This window comes from Neofelis nebulosa, chromosome 7, assembly GCF_028018385.1.
Source record: "Neofelis nebulosa isolate mNeoNeb1 chromosome 7, mNeoNeb1.pri, whole genome shotgun sequence".
Taxonomy (NCBI): domain Eukaryota; kingdom Metazoa; phylum Chordata; class Mammalia; order Carnivora; family Felidae; genus Neofelis; species Neofelis nebulosa.
The window spans coordinates 117,199,032-117,222,488 of record NC_080788.1 but is presented as its reverse complement, the minus strand read 5'-3'; the positions used below and the strand labels follow the sequence as shown (position 1 = coordinate 117,222,488).

Below are 23,457 nucleotides of genomic sequence, written 5' to 3'. Positions count from 1 at the left end.
ACACACACTGCCTTCCCAGGATGCTCAACTGCCTATAACGAATTTTAACTCGTTTCCTTCATTGGACAGATTTGAGGCCTGAGTTCTGCTTCTTGTGAGGCATAAGTGTGAGGCCCTGAACAGTGCCAAACTGCCCGCTCTTTATGTATACTTCTCATCTGGAAGCTTCCTGTATAACTCTCTAGATCCCTCTCTGCATCAAAGAGGAAAACAAACAAACAAACAAAACCAAGTGCAGAGTTTCCACCAAGCCTTTTTTTTTTTTTTTTTTTTTTTTTTTAAACTTCTAAAACCACCACCATCTCCAATTCCATCGAGAGTCTATGTTATCCTCCTAGGGCTGACATGATCCGTCTCTGGTTTCTTCCTGAAACAACCCCTACCTTAGCTGGTGCTTGTAAAACCAACCCCCTTAGTATTATTTTTTAACAGAAATTTTTGTTGAGGTAACTGTAGATTCACATGCAGGTGTAAGAAATCACCCATAAAGCTCCCCTGCACCCTTGGCCCAGTCTCCCCCAAATGGTAACATCTTATAAAACTATAGCATAATGTGTTGGCCATAAGACTGACACTAACACAATCCTCAGATTGATTTTTGCAGCTTTACTTGTACTCGTGCGTGTATGTCTAGTTATATGCCATTTTATCACTTACGTAGATTCCTCTATCTACCTTCAAAGTAACAAAACAGTTCCACTGCCATCAGGATCCCTCCGATTGCCCTTTAATAACTGCATCTCTACCCCTCCTGTATCCCCAACTCCTCTTTAACCCGTGACGACCACTAGTCAATTTTTCCTTACTAAAATTTTGTCATCTCAAAGCATCACATAAAAGGAACCATACAGTACGAAGCCTCTGGGAGTCGGCTTTTTTTCACTCAGCATAATCCCCTTGAGACGCATCCAAGTTGTCGCATGGATCAACAGTTTGTCCCTTTTACTGCTGAGTAGTATTCCACGGTGTGGATGTACCCTCATCTGACCATTTCATCTGATGAAGGACATCTGAGCTGTTCTTGGTGTTTGGGTTATTGTGAATAACGCTGCTGTGAACAGTCACAGAGAGCTTTCATTTGTCTAGGACAAATGCCCCAGGGTGCACTGGGTCATGAGGGAAAACATTCAATCTGTCATCATGTAGCATGGTGTTAGCTTTAGTTGTTTGGTAGAAACTATCAAGATCAGGTAATTTCCTTCTATTTCTAACTTGCTGGGAAATCATTGTTTGTTTCTACTACCTGATGGTAATGGTTTCCTGTTGGGTACTCTTTTTTTTCCAATGCGGTCAGATCTATAGGTATAATCATCAAGTGGACCCCTTAGTTTTCCCGAGAATAAAATGATTTTTCACAGCCATATACTCAGATCATGCCCATCATTGCAATTATTCATGAAACATGTCTTCTTTGCCCTTCCAGACAAGCATTCTGTAGGGCATCTTTAAATCCTCCCAAAGCAAAATCACATCATTGTGATTTGCATACATTGTATGCTTGATAAGTAGCAATACCTAACGTTAGTATCTTGTTTCACAACTCCCTCGACCTTCAAGATGACTGTGGGAAATAGGTATTATTCGTCCTGTTTCCAGAAGCTGAGGCTTAAGGAAGTTAAGTGGCTTGCTGAGCCCATCTGACTTGTAAGGAAAGAGCCAGAGTCATCTAAACCCACGTCCCATATTGGTGCCACTCCAGCTGACCTGGAAACCTGGACTCCATGATCTCTAAAGGTCTCTTCCGAGTCCAAGGCACTGGGAAACTGTAAGAGCAGGAAGATGGCTGTGTCTGTTCACACCAGCCTTGCCCTGCCTGGTGCCCAGACAAGAGCTCTCCCGCCAGTGATGCTGCAGCTCCCACTGCCAGGAGTGTGTGGCTTTGTCCAGTGGGTTCAGTCTCCTCTGGGGCCATTCATGTTCATTTCTGGCCTTCTGTTTTCCAATCCAGCACATGCTCGCATTTGATTTGAACACACACTGCCAACGGCTTCCTTTGCTTTCTTTGTTTTAGCAAAACTGTCTTTGAAGAGCCCTACTTTGCACCAGGACCCAGCTGCTCTTTGTTTCCCCACCCTTTGACTTTTTCACTTGGATGTCCCCAACGTTCAAGAGCTGCGTGAACAAGGGATGCTGCTCTCACCATCGCCACACAATTTGGGCAGGGCCTCTTAGTAAACTTATTTGAAAAAGATATATTCGGGGCACCTGCGTGGCTCAGTCAGTTAAGTGTCTGACTGTTGGTTTCAGCTCAGGTCATGATCTTATGGTCTGTGGGTTCAAGCCCCACTTCAGGCTCAGCGCTGATAGGGTGGAGCCTGCTTAGGATCCTCTCTCTCTCTCCCTTGCTCTCTGCCCCTCCCCAACTCACTCGTGCTCTCTCTCTCTCTCTCAAAATAAATAAACTTAAAAAAAAATTATCCAGGGGGGCCTGGGGGGGCTCAGTTGGTTGAGCGTCCAACTTTAGCTCAGGTCATGATCTCACAGCTTGTGGGTTCGAGCCCCACATCAGGCTCTGTGCTGATGGCTCAGAGCCTGTAGCCTGCTTCAGATTCTGTGTCTCCCTCTCCCTCTGCCCTTCCCCCACTCACACTCTGTCTCTCTCTGTCTCAAAAATAAATAAACATTAAAAGAATTTTAAAAAATTATTCATCACGGCCTATGCCCAGGGCTTCATAAGGAAAATGGACAGCGTTGAAAAGACACTGGTACCTTCAAGGAGCTGACACTCTTCTTTTTCAGCCTTTCTTGGCCAGCACTTAGGTGTTAACATGGCAGGTGAGAGAGCTAAGGTGAAAAACCCATCTAAAATCCTTTAAGTTGAAGGCTCATGTTGATAGTCCTTTAAGAGATGTCAGAGTCTGCTCAACAGAGTGTAATGCCAAAGCCTGAGGTCAGTTCAGCTTTTTGGTGCCTTCCACATACCCCTGTTCATGAGGGAACCACTCAGGTGCTATACTGACAAGTTATCTCCCTGTGGCCCCTAACTCTCATTCTTGACCTCACTGTGGTAGACACACAGGATAGGAGTGGGTGGTAGGACAGGATTAATGCTTATTGGAGTCTTCATTAACATCCCTTTCTTGGGTTGGAAGTGGGAATGGTGGGGGGAGCAGCTGGGCCATTTGGAATGTGATGATAAGTATATACCTAGCAATAGAAGAAACCCATCGCCTGAAATTATGTTTACCTTGCTGGCTCTGGCCAAGACACATGTCACGCTTAGTGTCAGGAGTTCTGAGCCAGGATGAAGGGAAATCTCAGAAGCCAAAATCCCATCCTATTCTCCTTTTGGACTTTAAAGAAGGCTTTTCCTGGTCTGAAGACCTCGCCCGCCATCCCTTTAGGACCCCAGCATCCTTTCTCCTATTCCTGTTGCCTTCCCCACAATCCTTCCATGGCACCTGTGCCAACATCACGTCACCAGATATTTTGGGGGTAAGTTAATTAACAGGCACATATGTAACAGAAAGAGCACTTCTGTGGCCTCTCTATGGCAGCACTGTATATATTAGCAAAGTGTTGGAAATAACCAAACTATCTACCAGTAGAAGACTGGTTAAATAAATAATGGGACATGGGTATAATGGAACATGACAGACATTAAAATCATGCTGTAGAAAAATACTTCATGACACTGAAAAGACATTTTTAGTGGAAAACATTGGTGGAAAAATAAAGGTTGTAAACATTTGTGCAGTACAATGTGAATCTTGTGAAAAATAACCGTGTGTGTGTATGTGTCAGGGTGGAGAATTTGCAATAGCAGTCATCAGAGTTCCTCTTAGGGAAGAAATTACCCTTTTTTTAGAATACTCTCATCAGGGGCTCCTGGGTGGCTCAGTCAGTTAAGCATCCAACTTCGGCTCAGGTCATGATCTCATGGTTCGTGGGTTCGAGCCCCGCATTGAGCTCTGTGCTGACAGCTCAGAGCTCTGGAGTCCAGATTCTGTGTCTCCCTCTCTCCCTGCCCCTCCCCTTGCACTCTTTCTCTCTCTCTCTCTCTCTCAAAACAAATAAACATTAAAAAAAAAAAGAATACCCTCACCAACTGCTCTAGTGGGTAAGGTGAAACTTAGAGATGAGTTGGAGGCAAATAAGGCAGATAAAAAGATGAGCAAACTGCTCTGTCTGTGAAACGACCTGAATGTGAAAGTGGGAGAATCCAAGAAACAGAAGGTTTGTAGGGGAGAAAAGAATCTGGGAAACACGGTAGGATGTTGGAACCTGCCAAAAAAAAGTTAAGCGGTCGGGGCACCTGGGTGGCTCAGTCAATTGATCACCCAACTCTTGATTTCAGCTCAGGTCATAATCCCATGGTCATTGGCTTGAGCCCTGCAGTGGGTTCTGCCCTGAGCATGGAGCCCGCTTAGGATTCTCTCTCTTCCCCTTTGCTCCTCTCTCCAGCTTTTGTGTGCATTCTCTCTCCCTCTCTCTCCCTAAAATTAAAAAAAAAAAAAAAAAGTTAAGTGGTCAATAAGAGACTCCTGGTAGTCTGATAGCCAAATGAGTTTTAAGGAAAAGAATTTTGAAGGGGGCACCTGGGTGGCTCAGTCGGTTAAGCGTCCAACTCTTGATTTCAGCTCAGGTCATGATCTCATGGTTCGTGACATCGAGCCCCACATTGGGCTCCATGCTGATGGTGTGGAGACTGCTTGGGATTCTCTCTCTCTCCCTCACTCTCTGCCTCTCCCCTGCTTGCACATGCTCTCTTTCTTTCTCTCTCTCAAAATAAATAAACATTTTTTTTAAAAAAGAAAAAGAATTTTGAATATTCAGTTTTTGAGATGTAAACCCTTTTGGATCCTGCAACCTTCAGTAACTGTACAGCCTGATGGGGTGGTAGCACAGGACGGGAAAGGGAAGAGGCCACAAAGGGAAGAAGTGCCCCCTGGCTGAGACCCGGGGAGAGTGAGCGGCATCCTGCAGGGACAGGGTAAGGAAGTCAGGGGTCCCCGGGGGCAGCCCCAGCACAAAAAAGACAAACCCCTTCCTTCCTAAATAAACTGAAGAAAGGTGGACCTTGAAGTGGTCTAGCTGATACATGTTTATACGGACACAGAAGAAAGACTGGGAGGAAATCAACCCAAACAGAAAAGAGTTGACAGGATGGCTGGATGACAAGTGAGTTGTTGCCTCTTCTTTGAATTTCTTTTATTTGCAGTATCTTCTACAATTACGGCGTTTCACTTTTGTAACTGGAAAACTATGTTAAAAATCACCTCCGCCCATTATGTCTTCAAAGAGAGCAGGGGTAGAACTCCAAAGAAGAGTGCAGAGAAGGCTTCTGAAGGGTGTCCTGAGCGGAAAGCACTGCCTGTTCCCAGGGCCCTGACTTGGGAAGACCTGGGGCCAAGAGAGGGCCCTGGGCATCATGGCGGAGGCACACCTGCAAGGGGGGATTACCAGGAGAGTCCAAGGGACACGCCTGCTAGTGTGTTCACTCTCAGGATGCCTGTGCAAGCCAAGGGCCTTCCTCGTGGAACGCCAGGAGGGAAGCTTGGGAAGCTGGCACCAGCATGTGGCACAACGGAGCACACAGAGCAGGCCTGAGGCTACGGGCCTCACAGCCTCTCCCTCAGATGTCTTCCTCTCAAGGAGGCCTTGCCTTCCTCCGTGTCCCCTTCCCGCCAGTAAGCTTTCTTGCTCATTAGGCTCCCCAGGGAACCCAACTGATCACAGCATGCGTCTTCTCTCCCTGGCAAATCCTACACTCTGCTCTCAGACTCTGAACTGGTCTGACTTGTGAGAGAGCCCAGGTTCTAACCCCACTCATTCAGTTCAAAGAGACGGTCAGAGGATCCTGAGGTAGAGGATGGAAAATGGCAGAGAACGGACTCTAACCGGAGCTTATTTGCTGACACAGTTTCATGCCGAAACACGTCTGCCTAGAGCCCAGCAGTTTCTGTCTCCTGGACCAACCTGTATCCCGAGAAGCTGCAAGTAGGCACAGACCCCAAGTCCCGGCGGCCCTTGCTTCTGGCTCTGCTGCCCTTCAGAGGAAGCCTGATGGGTTACCTGTTCACTCAGCCTCCTGGGCCCAGGAACGCACCAGGTTCGAAACACCCACACGGAAGGCTGTTAGTTTACACCTTGGTCACTTCCCCTGCCCTAAAGCCACTGGCCTCTCTTTTGACCTCCTCTGTTTGCTCACTTGCTTCCCCTACGCCCCCATAACCTCCTTTGCAGGGTCCTTTGTCCCTCCCGTCTCACATACTTTCCCGTCCTGGTCCCTACCGGAGTAGGGGTTAGATTTACACAAGCCATCATTTATTAATGACGCCTGCTGTGTCATTTCATTTCAATCACCATCACAGTCCTGTGTGCTGCATATTATCACTCCCATACTATAAAGGAAACAAGCTCAGAGAGGTCAGGACCTGCCTGGGGTTAATGGAGGAGTCCAAAGGAAGTCAGGATTCAAACCTAGATCCTGTCATACTAAGTAAAGTTCTCTCCCATGAGGCCACACTGCCCTGTGTCTGTCCCTCTGTGTTCTCTCTCTTCCCTCCCATCCTCATTGGCACACACGGGGCTACAGCCCTTCTTCCCTATAATGGCGTAAAGAAGAGTCTACACGAGTTCCCAATGACCCAGCGGCCTCCACAGCCTGAGGGTGCAGATCCATTTGAGCAAGGAGCTCATTTCTGACTCAGGGTGAGCATGAGGCCCAGAACCATATCCCCAAATGCTTGGCTGTACCCCAGACTCCTGAGGGATCTTTAGCTTTGGGCCAAGGGCAGCAACTGTCTGAGACGCTATTAACTTAGCCAGCAACTGTTGCCTGCTCCAAATCGAAGTCTGAATTTTGAAATAATCTGGGAAGATAGAGCAGTAACAGGTGATATTTTGTGACATCCATTAAGAGTCCAGGGGCCAGATGGCATTTTAAATAGGCTTCCAACACTTACCCTGGTTTCTGGCAGAGACCCTCTGTCTGACTCTATCATCCTGGGAGGCTGTGAGGTCCCTTATTTCGGTTTACTCCCATATTTGCAAGGGTTGCCTTGGAAATCTTAGTCGAGATCTTTTCATGGCTATTTGTCAGCACATACCAGTAAACTAGAATAAAAGAAAGATTGTTTCTTGTCTCTTTCCTAAATCTGCTCCCAGAAAGAGAGGCTGGGACACGGGTGGGGGGAGTCGCCGAAAGGCCTTCAAAATCCTAGACAGTCCAGCACTTGTGAGGGCACTGGCCCAACCCCCACTGTTTACATTTGGGGAAACGGAGGCTTAGAGTGCTGTGACTTGTCCACAGTCACGGAGCAAGTGAGCAGCAGACTCTAGACTAGAACCCTAGTTCCCACTGCCCCCATGCCATGTTTGGAGGAGAACAGAGAAGATTTCGATTTGCACAGTGAACAGTAAAGGTTCAATGAATGAGTGAGTTTCCTTCCAATACTCAGTCTGCTGCGTCTGAGCTACCAATACACGTGGTCAGGATTTCTGAGATTCAGGGGCCAAATAAGAATCTGGAGCACTGAGTACACACGCCGTCCCTTCCTCAACACCAGAGGCACATTGCTAACGTTCAGGACGAATTCATATCACTTAAAACGACAATTTATACTGCTAATACTTTGTAGGCTAGGAAGCACATTCACATACATTATCTTCTTGCTCCTTGCCCTCACCTTGTGAGTCAAGCCGGCCTGACCATACCCATTTAATAAGTGAGGAAAATCAAGGTCAGGGATTTTGCGAACAAGTTCACATATGTGGCGAATGTGCCCCCAGCTGTCATGCGGGTCTACCTCAGTTAGTGTTGCACTAGACACAGGGCCAGCTGGTCTCCTTAGTGCTGGCTTTGGGGCTTCTTTGTTTTTGTTTCTTGGGAGATGACATTTGGACCCACAAAGTCAGAACCTAGTACCAGCCGATCATAAAGACACTAACCAAAAAATAAATAGTACTTTCCGGGGTGTTAGGATTGCAAATGCCCCACACTGCACGGAATAAATAATACATGGCCAACCTCACTCGGTACTAAAACTGAAACATATTTTAAAAAGATGGTATCATCCCTCTCATGACATTAAAACTGACCAGGTCTAGAGTAATGCATTTGGATAATACCAGATGCTATTCATCTAGCGGGTCATTTCTCACTGTGTCCGCAAAGTGATTACTGAGACAGTAATGGCTGAAATGAATTTCCGCTCTTAACCCTTCCACTTAAATTTCTCAGGACCTCCTAACTGGAGCAAGGGGGACAGAAAAGAGGTGGACGTATGGGTAGGGCTTCTGCAGTCTTTAGGCTCACTGGAAATTATGATTCACTGGCTCCTCACACCTCTCTGTCCATACAAATTCAGGTCATCTTCCTAATGACAAAAGACCCAGGGAAATTCTGACCTGGTTACAGAATGCAGGCCACTTGCCTCTTCACCACCCAGGATGGTCATGGAATGGAAATCCTAATCACAGAAGGCACAATCACAACAAAAGGATGTTTGACCTACAGAACATAAGACTGGAAGATGAGCAAGTGAGTTGCCTTAAAAATGCCAAGGCTTGTGGCACCAGGGTGGCTCAGTCAGTTAAGCGTCCAACTTCGGCTCAGGACATGATCTCACGGTCCGTGAGTTTGAGCCCCGCGTCAGGCTCTGTGCTGACAGCTCAGAGCCCGGAGCCTGCTTCGGATTCTGTGTCTCCCTCTCTCTCTGACCCTCCCCCATTCATGCTCTGTCTCTCTCTGTCTCAAAAATAAATAAACATTTAAAAAAAATGTTTTTTTTTAAATGCCAAGGCTTGTCCTTACTACAAAGGTGAAGAGATGTAGTCTATGTGAGATGTCTATGTTGCCTCCAAGGGTAGACAGAATATGTATGGATGGATTTCAAGGAGACAAATTTTAGTAGTTAAGGAAGAAACTCCTAAAAATGGAGGCTGTGAGGTGAACGGTTAGGACTATGGGCTTTGGAATTAGAATGGCAGATGAGAAACCCCAGCTTGCCACATACTACTATGTGACCACAGATAAGTGACATAGCTATTTCAAGTTTAAGTTTTCTGTCTCACAAAGGGAGATCAAATGAAATTATATATATTAAAAACATAAATATACTTATAAATGTGTAAATTATATGTAATTTATATATGTTTATATACATGTAGGTGGTATACATACACACACACACACACACACACACACACACACACACACACAAGGTGGAGGACCTTGTGTTCATGTTTATTCCTGTATACTCAGGCCCCACGCCCTGGGTCTAGTACATATTAAATGCTCAATTAATATTAATGGAATGATTGAATTTACTGTATCCTTAATATGAGACAGCTGCTGGAATAAGCATTGTCACTTATTTCATACACATTCTCTTTTTTTTGTTTTTTGAGAGAGACAGACAGAGTGAGTGCACACGTGTGCACTTGAGCAGGGTGAGGGGGGGCATAGGGAGTGACAGAATCCCAAGCAGGTTCCACACCCAGTGCAGAGCCTGCCACGGGGCTTGATCTCACTACCATGAGATCCTGACTTGAGCCAAAATCAAGAGTCGGATCACTTAACTGACTGAGCCGCCAGGACACTCCTCAAACACATTCTTAAAACATCAACCTGGTGCTAGGAATTGGGCTTGTCATGGTAGTCTTTAGCTCCATGATTGTTACTAAAATTTTATTATTGTAGTTGTTATTTTGTGGTGGTGGTGAGTATCTCTATTGTTGGAAGTACCTAAGTTTATACTAGATGCCAGGTTGGTCAGGCTGACAAGGGAATTCACACACGTAAGTAAGGTTTGGGGTCCCAACCAAATCTGAAATCATAATTCTGGTTTTACATAACTCTCAAGATAGCTAGTTAGCACCACTTCTCAATTTTTGTTCTTTATATACAGAAACACCATGGAAGGGAAACATTTGCCCTATGAGCTTCCTCCATGTAAACCTTGTCTGTAACTTGAGCGCTATTTTATTCATTCGTTCGTTCGTTCATGCATCCATTCATTCATAGTAGGCTTCACACCCAGCAGGGAGCTCAACGCCAGGCTTGAACTCACAACCTGAGGTCAAGACCTCAGCTGAGATCAAGAGTCAGATGCTTAACCGACCGAGCCACCCAGATATCCCTTGAGTACTCTTTGAATGTCCTTTTGGCAGAAAGGGAAGGGAAGGTCCACTTGGATCCATTTCAACTTGAGATGCTTTTAGTTCAAGTCAACCTTCCTTGGCACTACACATCCTGCTTCGTTTTCAAAAATATCTGGGAAGTGTTGGTTTGGATCCTACTAGACGTTGGCATCATTTTATTGCTGACATGAAAATGTCTATGTATAAGAGAAAGGGAATGAGTTTTACATTGCTAATGAATGATTTCAAGGTCACGTGAATACCAGCAAGAAGGCTAAACTCCTTTCATCTTTTGTAGCATTATCTTTGGCTTTTTTATGTCTGGTACCACTGTCAGTGCTAGAGGTTGTGGCTATGTAGTTGGGGCAGGACTAACCATTTTGGTGAAAATGGAAAACTCTGTTCCCAACATGAACATCTGACTTCCCAAAGTCACTGGGGAAACAGGAAGTTGATGGCGGGCTGGTTGAAACACTTCGTTTTTATCCGAGCTATTTGGAGTAGACATAGGCTGGTGGTGAAAGAGATAGGCTGTAAGAAGGGAATATCCCATCTGGAGGTCACTCACAACTTGTAAAGCTCCTGTAGCAACTTTTGGATGCTCCAGATCTTGGCCTTCCTGTCCTCACTGCAGCTGAGTCCCCTTGCCTTGGATGGGACACTCCCATGTATTTTTGCTGTAGGGACTTTGACTTTAAGGTGTCCCAAAGAGTTTCCGGCGAAAAGCCACCCAACTCATTTCCCTTGCTGGTAAACTAAGGACCTTCAGAGTCTACTTTATTTTATTTTTATTTTTTAAATGTTTATTTATTTTTGAAAGAGAGAGAGAGAGAGAACACGGAGAAGGGCAGAGAGAGGGGGGACAGAGGATCTGAAGCAGAGAGCCTGACGCAGGGCTCGAACTCATGAACCATGAGGTCATGACCTGAGCCGAAGTCAGACACTTAACCGACTGAGCCACCCAGGTGCCCCCAGAATCCACTCTTGAAACTCAGCCCAAAGTCTACATTCAGAACGTTCTTTCCTTGAAAGCATCCTACAAGTTTCAATTCTCCCATCTTCTCCTGGAACATGATCTTAGAAGCCACATTTACAGGCAAAGATTTATTGGCAAAGATGCTGCCCAAGGAACAGCTTTGGACCAGCAATGGCTTGGCCGGTCAAGCTCTCCTGTCCAGATGGCAAGCTCTTGGCTGAGCATCTCAGCATGAAACCCCTCTTCTTTCCCCTTCCTTTGACCAATCCTTAACCCCAAAACTCATCTTCTGGCTACTGAGGTACACGTTGACTGTAGCTCATCATCTCCCTTTTTACCACTGAATTCTTGCATTTGTAATCCATCCATCTTTATATTTGGTTCTCTGGCTCCACATCAATTTCTATTGAGTGCCCTTTGTCTTACAACCTGCCTCAGAGTCTACATCTAATTTTGTCCACCTTAGATGTATCCACCCAGTCAGTCATCTTCTGGTATTCCACTGAGGGGGGTTTCAAGGGTGGGTGACTCATGCAATCACACAGGACTTGTGCTCAGAAGGGCCCTGCACTGGGCTTAATGCTCTGCTGTTGCTTCCTGGAAATTCCTAACAACTTTATCTTTGGAGTTGTGTTTTGTAAGTGAAGTTCGATGGGAATGAAGCACAAACGTGAGCAGAGGAGACAGGCACAGCCATTCTTTGCAGCCCCACTTGCATAGAGCAGTCATGATGCCCCATGAGCACAGAATTCCAGCGGGCCCACAGTGCGTAAGAGTTCATCAAGACCCAGCTCGAGTACAAGGTAAGACTGTCAGGGATGTTAACTAAGTCAGCAGGCAGACCAGCTAACAGCCCCAAGAGGTATGCTTCTCATTCAACCCAGATATTGCGACACATGCAGAAAGAAAGCAGTGAGAAGCACAAATGACCTCAAGTCCCCTCATATCCTTTCTTACTTATGTCACTTCCCTGGATACTAGCCAACCACTTGTGCTGAAAGTGATGACACAGAAGCAAAGAGTAGGGTAAGAGTAGGGAATAGTTCCTGTTCCTTTCCCTAGTCAGTAGAAAGCCAAACTTGGTGGAAAGTGCACACATGATGAATGTATATAAAGAGGGGTGCCTGGGTGGCTCAGTCGGTTGAGCGTCTGACTCTGGATTTCGGCTCAGGTCGGGATTCCAAGGTCGTGCGATCAAGCTCCAAGTCAGGCTCCCCACTGAGTTCAGAGCCTCCTTAGGGTTCTCTCTCCCTCTCCCTCTGCCCCGCTCCCCAGATCGTTTTCTCTCTCTCCAAAGAAAAAATAATAATCTTAGGAAAAAAGCATAAAAAAAAAAAAGAATGCATACAAAGAAATGAAATAAAGCCAGTTGACTTTGCTTTGTCGGCATCTCCACTGTTCTAGCAAGAATAAACTACATATGCCTGTATAAGCTACAAAATGTGAATTGTGTAATGTATGTGATTTCACGCACAACATAAGTGCTTTCACATTTGCGCTTAAAACTAGCATCGCACAATATAAAGATGAACAGTGACATTCATGCCAATAATTTAAAATTTCAACTTTCTTATAATGACATTAAATAGCAAATAAAAGCACCATGTCAAGTCAAGAGAGAGAGAAAGATCCTGAAAGTAAGAAAAAAGCTTTATCTCTTAACACCTTTAATGATACTTTCTCCCTGCTTCTGGAACAAGGAGTTCCACGTTTTCATTTTGCACTAGGCTCCATAAATTATGTAGCCAGCTCTGGTCTTGTGGCTTTAAGGCACGTCCATCCCAGGCCTTTACCCAGTGTGACTCCTCTAGGCCTTGTCACACCCCTGTCCTGGGGCTTCAGTTGGGATCAGTGGATATTATCTGTCCCTTTGGTAAAATAAAAAAATGAAAAAACCCTCTGAAACATTGCTCTAAATCGATGGGAAAATGGGTAAAATGACATGGTATGGGCTTAACCAACGTCCCAGGGTATGTCAGTGATAGAGGCACAAGCTGACTCTCATCTAGCCTTCAGATCCAATGCCATGGCCTGTTGGCACTCATCTTTACCACTGGCATTTGAGTCTCGAATATCATTTGAAAATACCAACAAAGTCATTACATGTTGCAACCTTTTGATCACACCCCAGCTGGGGCCACCACAGCCCCACAGGAATCATGTAGAGCTAAAGGCCCTGCCTTTCAAGAGATTCTGCACAAAACATTCCAAGGCCCCAGCGGAGTCTTGTGTCTTGTTCAAGGTCAACAGGAGTCGATCACCAGGCCAACACAGGCTTCCTTGGCAGCTTTGGTAAGGATTAGATTCCTGTGTCTCCCCAGGCAGGTCAGAAGATCTTTTCAATCACTGTGTCAAAGTCATTTGAAATTCTGAAAGAACAGGATGCTTCCCATCTTTTTTTTTTTTTTTTTAATTCCTTGAAGAATAAGACAGGTAAAATCAAATCCAGGGGTCTTGAGGCACTGGCCAGATCCCTCCTAATCAGGAGGGACTCCAAGCCAGAATGGACCACAACTATGGGCACGTTGATAACTGCTCTCACACCCTTCATGCGACCTCCTCGAGTCATCTAAGTGGATTTTTAGACTAGCATTTCTTAGCACATTCTAGCTGCCCTCTTGTTATTCTCTTAGAGCCTTCCATGAAGAGTACCAGGGTTCATCAGACCTAAGTTTTCTCCAGAAGCCTCACCGCAGCATTTTATTTGGTGCGAAGACACCCTCGGCAACAGAGCCTAATCCTCTAGGTACTTCTGGGCTAGTCCAAGTTCCCAAACATCTCCCTCTATGGACAGCTGATGTCCACAGGACATCATAGGAGGATAGATCCTTGTGGGCACGAACATCTTCAGGCTGCTTCCACCAGGAGCTGGCTGGGCCACTCAGCAGGCACCGTGGCCCAGATGGAGGGGTCAGTTGCCTTTCTGCCAGAAAGAATGTGCAGCTGCTGTCTCCTTCCTATTAGCAGGCGTGAGGGGGACAGGGTACATTATGGGCGACACTGCACTGTTGTGTCACTGACAACAATGACAGTGATCTTTTCTTCCCTTGCCATCCGACGATAATTGTAAACCCACACTTAAAATGTTCATGTTCCCATTTCGAACAACCTTCACAACAATATTTTAATGAAACGTAACAGTGTTCCTGGCATAATGGTAAGTGGAAATAAAAGCAGGAGATACAGGAGGTCCTTGCTTTGCGAGCAGTTTACGTTTATGTGTAGGAAAAAAACACAGGGAGAAAATACATCACAAGGAATGCCTTTAGGTGGTGGGATTAAAGGTAATTTGGTATTTTCTTCTTTAAACTTTTTGATGTTTTCTAAAAGAAAAAAACACTTTATAGGTACGGATTACTTTTGTAATCTGACAAGAAAGGATACTTTCCTATTAGCTAGAATTTCTGAGATCGTAGTAACAGATTTAATGCATTATCCCAAAGGAAACCAACATCAGGCTTCTCCCTCTCCAGGTGACTTCCAGGATCCCCTCTCCCAGCTGAATTTTCTATACAGTATACAGATTTTGGCTTTGACACGACTGCTCAGCTTGTAATTACTCTTGTTTTCTTTTTCATTAAAACTTGAAAATATTTAGAAATAGCCCTATCAGGTTTTTGAATTAAGGTACTGTATTACTTCCTCCTGGTTACCAGGGCTCAGATCCCCCAACAGAATTTTTCAAGGGTAGGGCTCTAAAGCCCACCTGACCCTGGATTCAGGGAGACAGAGGCCTAGAGACACTGACTTTGTGCATCAAGGTGTGATGACAAGAACATTGATTTTGAACTTGAATGGCTCTGGAACCTTGGGTTGTTTTTTGTTTTGTTTTGTTTTGTTTCTCTACAATCTCTTAGCAAGTTGGTGTAAAGATTAAAAAGTGCATTGGAGTGTCTGGGTGGCTCAGCCGGTTAGCTGTCCGACTTGGGCTCAGGTCATGATCTCGTAGTCCGTGAGTTTGAGCCCCCGAGTAGGGCTCTGTGCTGATAGCTCAGAGCCTGGCGCCTGCTTCGGATTCTATAGGTCTCTCTTTCTCTCTGCCCCTCCTCCACTCGCGCCCTGTCTCTCTCTGTCGCCCTCTCTCTCTCTAAGATAAATAAACATTAAAAAAAAAAAATTAAAAAGCACATTGTGCGTGAAGTGCCCAGTGCAGTGCACACAATAAAGTATTAATATGAAGAGTGGTGAGTGCTGGAGAAGGCAGCAGTGCGGAAATCTGCTCCTGTACTCCCCGTTCTCCCACCACAGAAGTTTTCCAAAGTGCCTGGGGCGCGGGTGGGGGGTGGGGGTGGGGAGGGTGGGGAGGAGCTGGCGGGACCTGAGCCCCACCCTGACTGGGCTCGCCTGACCCAGGACACGTCTTTGGTTTCACCATGGAAATGTAACCACTTCTGTGGTAGGAGATGGGCAGTCCTAGCCACAGGCCAGCAGCCAAAAGCGTGGGGTGAGGGGCAAGCCTAGAATGCCCATGGACAACACTAAATATTAAGACTCCATTACCACTCTGAAACCGCCGCATTAGTGATCCAGAGTGCCTCTTCCTTCACCCACGGCCACTCTGCCCTTTAACTATTCATCAGGCGGAAGCAAGGATGCCAGAGACTTACAGGAAATAAAGAGAATCAAGCTGTACGTTATGATGGACCAAGAGAGTCCATCTGGCTATACCACTACTTTATCTGCCCCCATCACTGCTAGCACCACCATTTTTACGGCCGCTACTACCACCAGTCTATTAATCCTTTACATTTGCAAACTACAATTCATAAAGTGGCTGGGTTTTGCCTGGGTCGGGATGATCCTGGACATGGCATCACGGGAAGACAGAGGCAGGCTGGCACTAGCAACCTCAAAGGGAACAGAGCAGAATCACTGCCAGGTTTTTTTCATGCCCCGACCGCCTGCACCCCAGACACATCCACCATCCCCAGCCACACCCAGTCACTCTCGCAAAGTGACTCTGCTCCAACTGTCCGGAGCTAGTTTTAGGCAACTTCAAGGGTTAGGAACTAGGAGGAATGGCCTTTTACTTGGCCAGAGGAGCTGGACCATGCCCAAATCCCATCAAATGGGGTGAGAGAGGAGTAGAGAGTGCCTTTCAAATATAAGGTCATTGTGTCTGCCAACATCTCCCACCTTCTCACAGGAAGGCCCTGGAAAGACCCAGACTCTTCCTTTTTGTTGTTGTTGTTTGTGAGGTTTTACATTTTCCTGTGGCAAAGTTAAATTTTTAAAAATGTCTGACTTTGACCTAAATCCCCAGAGTGAACTCTGGAATGTATATCTCACCTTCTCATCCCAACAGAAGGGTCCCCTTTTTCCAAATCAGGCCCAGCAGCCAGCTGGGGAGAGGACCAGCGCTACAGGGAGGGAGGATGTTACACAGAGCTCAAGCTCAACCATGAACTAGCTTCCCTTTGAGATCGCTCTCTTCACCTGGCAACCGGGGGCCCCAGCAGAGCTGAGAGAGAAGAAAGTGGCATTTTGGAATCCATTTTGCTCAAGATGCTGAAGGCTCGTGGCAAACTGCCCTTTGCTACTATGGCCAAGGGAACTTGGGGAAGGACCTTAGCCTTTGGGATGCGGTCAGTTGAGGGCAAGGTGAGGGCGAGCTCTGGTGCCAATGATACCCGAGGAGAGCAGCCACTGGGGGCATGCGGTGGGTGCGGGTGCCCACCCTGGGCGCCACTTCCCGCATTTGGACCCAGGTCCACTGGTGAGCGGTAGCAGCAGCGATCGCCACCAGGCCAGCTGGGTCCCCTTCTGTGTGTCCAGTTATTTTTAGGTGAGATTTACGACGGACGAGGGGGAAGGGACACGGGATGACAACGAGTTTTGGACGGTATAATCCTAAAAGTCACTTTTTCCAAAGCGCCCCCCCCCCCCCGGGTTCTCCTTCCCGGAGCAGCACGGTGCCAGCGGGGAAGCGGGCAGCGCGGGCGCGCCGCAGCGGTAGGCTCGGACCCGAGAGCCGGTGGGGGGGCCCCTGCGCCCGGCGCCGGGCGGGGGGGCGGACGGGCAGGGGAGGAGGGGCGCGGCGCAGCTCACCTGCCAGGCTGTTGTAGCAGTCGATCTCGATGGCTTCCACCGTCTTGCTCTGCTCCTCCGAGAGGCGGCCGGGGTTGGGGGCCCCTGCCGGGGAGGCCGCGCGCGAGTCCCGCTCCTGCTCCGCGGGCGCCGGCAGCAGCCCCTTCAGCTCCAGCAACGCCCTGTGGTATTTGCCTATGGCTTCGCGGAATTTCTTGTCCTTGTAGCACTGCGCCCCTTGGCTCTTGAACTCGTGCGCCCGCCGGATGAACTCGGCGGGCTCGGCCGCCGCCCCAACCTGGCCGCGCGTCGGGACCCCGCCGCCGCCGCCGCCACCACCACCACCGCCCGGGACGCACAGTGGCGGCGGCGGCCGCTGCGCCTCGCCAGCCGCGGGCGGGTTCGGGTTCCCCTTGGCCGCGGCCGCCGAGCCCTTCCTCTCCATCCGGCCGCCGCCCGGCGCCCCGCGCGCGCCGCGATCCGCCCGCCGCCGCCGCCGCCGCGCCCTCCCGGCTTTAAAAGCGGCGGGCGCCTGCTCCGCGCCTGCCGAGCTCGGCCGCGGCCGTGACACCCCGCGGCGGTCTGGCGCCCCGCACTCCCATTCTCCTCGCCAGCTGCGGGAGGCTGCTCTCTCCTCCTCCTCCTCCTCCTCCTCGGATTGCCGTCCCCTCCCTCCCTCCTTCCCTCCCCCTCTCCCGCGCCGCCCTCCCTTCTCCTCCTCCTCCTCCTCGCCCTCCTCCCCTCCCGCAACCTGCGGACGGTGGCGACCTGGCCCTCGTGCGCACGGGACTAGAGGGATGGGGGACCGCGGGCCTGATTGGGGTGGCGGTGATTGTCGCTGACCCGGAAGAAGCTTGGCTCGCCCGAAGGAGGGGAGGATTAATGACAAAGACGGCCCCGTTCTTTCCCATTCAACCCAACCCTCGGAGACGCGCCTTGTCTGCAAGAGACCGATGGGGGAAGGAGAGTGTGTGTGTGTGTGTGTGTGTGTGTGTGTGTGTGTGTGTGTGTGTGTGTGTGTGTGTGTGTATTTAGGGAGGGGGTCCGCCAGCAACCAGACGCATGCAGATTCACCCTCAATAGATTACTTGAAAACTAGAAAGGAAGGTGCGGCGAGGAGCAAGGGGCGTAGGCACAAGCCACCGAGCTTCTTGTTCTTTGCAGTCAGGCAGTAATATTTTTTTAAGGTGGCAGGGCCTCTTTTTTTTGTGTGTGTGTGGATCCAGGTTGTCGCCGAGGTGTGTCTCCCTCTGTGGCCGCCCAGGAGCCCGGAACCCTGTGCACTTCGGCGTGTGGGGCGCGGTATTCCAGGAGCCGCTGACGCCTCTGTGTGCCCGCAGCTGTGCAGAATGAATCACAGATCAGAGATGGAAAACACCTGTTACTGCTGGTCATCGGGCTGGGCGTGCATGCGTTCCAGTTTCCATCGACAGTGCCCTTTCTCAGGAGGTTCCATTCCTTCGGTTGCTCTTCCAGCCTGTCTGAGTGTCGGCTGTCTGCTGGGAACTGGCTGCCGTGAAGGGACAAAGATATTAGAGTGTGAGAAGCACTGCCCTAGACAATTCGCAAAGTCCAGAAACGTATACACCCAGATATACTCTGCTAATATTTTGGTGTAATTCCCACCCTTTGTGTTCTACATCCTTATTTGTACAAAGTACTCTTTTAACCAACATGAGTGGTAGGGAGTGTTATGTACAGCTTCCTGGTCTATTTATGTTCAATTGTATGTGATTAAATAGTCTTTTAAAGCCTGTGATGAATGAGAACTGTATATTGAGTGGACTGGGGTATCTTGAATCATAAGGGTGGACATTCGTTACACGCAGAGTTGCCATTTGTATAGTATTGAGGGCTTTTATTTGGGCAGGATCTTAATATACTAAATTAAACTAAACCTTGTATGTTACAGTATCTTACTTTTCCAAGTGCGTTAACATCTTTAATCTCATTTAAAACTCACATTAGCCCCAGAGAAGAAAAATAATTCTTTAGTCACTCAGTGAGTTTGCATTGTTTTCTGATAAGTAAAATACCGTATTATTGTAGTGGTTGAGAGGCTTTGGACTTCAGGTGCATGCTGGGTTTCTGTCTTTGCTGCTTCTGGGTAAGTTATTTGACATTTGAAAACGTCAAATTCCCTCACTTGTTAAATAGCAATGAATACTACTTCCTTCACAGAATTGTTGTGAAGTACATTGTAAGTGTGCATTTAATCATGCGTCATTAAATCCTGTCATTATTGGATCCCCTGATAATTTTTTAAAAAGTTTTAATCTTTATTTATTTTTGAGAGAGAGACAGAGAGACAGAGTGTGAGAGACAGAGAGACAGAGTGTGAGCAGGGGAGGAGCAGAAAGAGAGGGAGACACAGAATCTGAAGCAGGCTCCAGGCTCTGAGCTGTCAGCACAGAGCCCCACGAGGGTAGGGGAGCGTGGGGGGTGGGGGGGCTCAAACTCACGTGAGATCATGACCTGAGTGGAAGTCAGATGCTTAACCGATTGAGCCACCCAGGCGCTCCAGGTCCCCTAATAATTATGGTAGACTCTTGTTAATCCATACATATTTGCCAGCCCCTGGCCCTTTTTACTATGAGGTATTCTATCAGGTAGAGCGAAGAGAAGAAATTGGGGGTGGGGTGCTCTGAGTTTTTGTCATTAACTTCCTACTCAGGCAAGTGGAGATCCAGGCCCGGCTCCGAAATAAGATATGAATTGGGTCGTGACAGTCACAACTATGTAAAGGTGAGAAACACTGATGTGCCGATTTGCTTTTTGTCATCCTCCCATGTCCTGGCTTAGTGGTGCAGCATATCGTTCTCAGATTTTGAGCTTGAAGACAGGGCTGCAAGAGACATGTAATCCACGTGGTACTATCCTGTGTCTGAAACAGAGCTGACGCAAGAGCTTAATAGTAGCTTGGGTGAAGGAGAGCATGAGTGAGGGAGAGAATATTATGGGTGGGGGGATGGAGCGAGAGATTTACTATGCCCATCTGTCCTGCTCGGCAGAGCCGTGTGTGTATGTCTAGAACTATTCTGTTTGCTTGTTTTCGGTGTGCTTCTGTCTCCCAGCCACTCATTGGTAAATGTGTGCTGGCTTCTCAGAAGTGATCTCCTTCCTTCACATGGAATTAAATAGATGCCAAAGAGAATTTCTCAAACACCCTTTCATTAACGATTGACCATATGCAGAGCACTATTTTGGGAAGCAAGCAGAGATTGAAATGACAGTTTGGGCATGAATTTAGGATTCAGAAACTCAGTACTTCTCAAACTTTAATGTGCATGTCAATCCCTTGGAGATCTTGTTAAAACGCAGTTCCCTCAGTCTGTTCATCTAGGGTGGGGCCCAAGATTGTGCATTTCTAACAAGCTGCTAGGTGATGTCGATACCGCTGGTCGAGGGCCAACATTTCGGGGAGCAAGTATTTAGAGAAAAGGGAAGGTTCATCTCTTCCCTTCTCTCCTGGCCTTTGCCTTCTCCCAGAGAGGACCTGTTCATCGGATCGTTCAGATTCCAGGAAATTAATTGGGCCACATTTAACAAGGGCAGGGTTAGGAACCTCCATCAGCCTTTCCTTCTAGCTCATGCAGCAGGAGTAGGTATGCTGAGCCAAGGCCTCCTCTTGGGATCTAGCCATCTTGTTTTCTCTTCCTCAGATGCATAGCCAAACATACTTTTTATTGCTGCGGTTTCTGGTCCCGTGTGGCAGGGCAGAGGGTGGGAAGAGGTCGGTGTGTAGTGGGGAAGGAGAGGCTCAGGTGGGCCCCCCCCGTCAGCTGCTTGTTCCAGCCTTGTCTTCACAAGAGAGTTCTGCACTAAGAGACTGAGCATTTATTCAAGTGAAAATAAAGTCGTATTTTGATTTCTCACCCGTTGATGGCTCTTGAATGTATTGCTTGTTCATGAACCTCACAGGGGAGAGAGATGATCGAGCCACAGTAGGTCCTTTGACTCAAACCAAAACCTCTCCTTTTATTCCTAATAGGCGAGTGCTGGGCACGGGCAATCCTACGGATGACCTCACCACTAATGGAATAACTCATTACCGCTGAGATACATGGGGAGGTTTCTTAGAGAAGGTGTATGTGGAACTATTTTGATGGAAAGGACTTGGTGTGGTACACAGCAGAAGGCACCGTGCTCCTGCTGGCTTTATGGGTCTCAGACGCTCTGTCTGCCCTGCCTTCTGACCTTGTTTCTGGTTCCCTGAGCCTGTGCCCTTCTCCCTGCCTACTGGTCTTAAAAGACGAAAGCCCCCTTTCCTTCCAAGCTCACTCTGGAGCTTGCACACCTCCTAAACAGATGGCGTGTGCTGTTTTCCCCTTCCTTCAGCTCGGTTTCTTAAGCATGTGCGAAAGACATGCATTTGAATCTCTTTTATACTAATCTCAGCTGTTCAGGGTTTGGTTACATGCCAACCAAACCAAAGCTATTTGGGGGATGTTTTTCTAATCGCATTCAACTTCACAATTTACCTGAGAAAATTACAGCATTTCCAGTACAAGTTTTTATCCATATTCAACCTTCAATCCTCCCTCCGTGGAAAAGTGGGAGGTTTTTAACCATTTCCTGCGCAGATGTAGCATTAGCTGTATGAGGGCTGACGTAGGCTTCATATTTTCACTCATCTCGCATCTGTCCACTCACCTCCAACCCAACAACAAACTTCTGTGTAATTCCAGGGTCCAGTTCAGTCTAGCCTTATTTAGAAAAATAAGGCCTCTCTGCCTATCCTTACCCTCGGCTACTACTCAATCCACTCTGCACCCCCCAACCTTCTCATCTCCAGTATCAGTTATGGCCCTCAGTGGGAGCCATGATACCAGCTATCTGGATCTGCTAACATCCCTTCCTTAGGGGATTCTTCCTTCCCCTAGTCCATGTGATCCTGGCGAGCTGTCAATCATGGCTGAGGTTTCCCCCTCCCTCACTTGCTATAGCACCTATTCCGGGCTTGGCCAATCACATTACTCCATCACCCTATCCCGCAGTGATTGGTTGGGGGGGGGGGGGGGGGCACATGACCCAAATAGAGCCAATCAGAAATTTCCATGAGATTTATAAACGAGCCTTGGGAGAGAAAAGTTCTTTAAGTTGGGAGGATTTGAGGTGGAGGCTATCAATGGCCATCTTGCTCACCCCCTAGAGGAGTATCTCAACAGTGAAACTGAACAGAGGCCAAAAGGATATGAGGAGAGACCGAGCTCCCGTGGTATCAGTTAAATTCTTGCATCCCGTAGGTTTATTTTAAGTTTACTTATTTGTTTTGAGAGACAGAGAGAGTGAGCAGGGGAGGGGCAGAGAGGGAGAGGGAGAGACAGAGAATCCTAAGCAGGCTCCACAGTGTCAGTGCTGGGCCACATACGGGTCTTCATCCTACAAACTGTGAGATCATGACCTGAGCTGAAACCAAGAGTCAGTCACTTAACTGACTGAGCCACCCAGCTGCCCCAGATCCGGTAGTTTTTAATGCCAGAGACAGTCTGTACTCCCCAGTATGTGAACCAATGAATTCCCTTTTATACTTGAGCTATTTTGAGTTGTCATTTACAGTTAAAAAAACGATGCATTTATATATTCCTTGTCAGGTATTTACCTCTTCACCCACCACTATTGCCATCCGAGCTGGGCTGCTGTTACATGTGGCTGGTAACTATAACCATGCCCCCCTGCCTAGAACACATTCATTTTTAAAATTCTTTTACACTTATTGAAAATAGTTTATCCGGGGCGCCTGGGTAGCTCGGTCGATTGGGCGTCCGCTTCGGCTCAGGTCATGATCTCGCCGTCCGTGAATTCGAGCCCCGCGTCAGGCTCTGTGCTGACCGCTCAGAGCCTGGAGCCTGCTTCGAGTTCTGTGTCTCCCTCTCTCTACCCCTCCCCTGCTCACGCTCTGCCTCTCTCTCTCTCTCTCAAAAATAAAAGAAAGAGTAAACAATTTAAAAAAAAAAAAAAAAAGAAAAAAAAAGAAAATAGTGTATCCATGTACCCTGAAGTTTGTCTTATGGGAAATTTTAAACCTAGAGAAAGAACGGTATAACAAGTCTTCAAGAACCCACCACCCAGCCAGCATAAACAATTATCAGCAACCAATATTTATTACCATATGTTCAGTTTTCCATATGTTCCATTCTCTTACATCTCTCTCTATGCCTTTGGACTCAAGTTTCTTGTGTGTTTCCTTTTTCTGTATTTCTCATTTGCTTGTTCTTAACAACATTAGGTCTTTTAGCCAAAGCCACCTGATTTGCTTCAAGTTTAAGTACGAGATGTCACCCCTCCTGTAGAGCCTTACTGACCTCCATATACAAGTTCGGTGTTCCTTTTACGCTTTGTTCTGGTAGCTCCTTTGTCATGCTTTT

The 23,457-nt window shown here is 47.5% G+C and overlaps 1 protein-coding gene across 1 annotated transcript in view; it reads right to left on the bottom strand.

Moving 5' to 3' along the window:
• The window catches only part of TTC9 (tetratricopeptide repeat domain 9), a 31,011-nt gene extending 13,259 nt beyond the window's left edge, over positions 1 to 17,752 (bottom strand). Inside the window, exon 1 of the mRNA XM_058739506.1 lies at positions 17,111 to 17,752. Within this exon, the coding sequence (XP_058595489.1) occupies positions 17,111 to 17,534 (424 nt within the window). The 5' untranslated portion in view covers positions 17,535 to 17,752. The remainder of the gene's footprint in view (positions 1 to 17,110) is intronic.
• Positions 17,753 to 23,457: the final 5,705 nt, after the last annotated feature.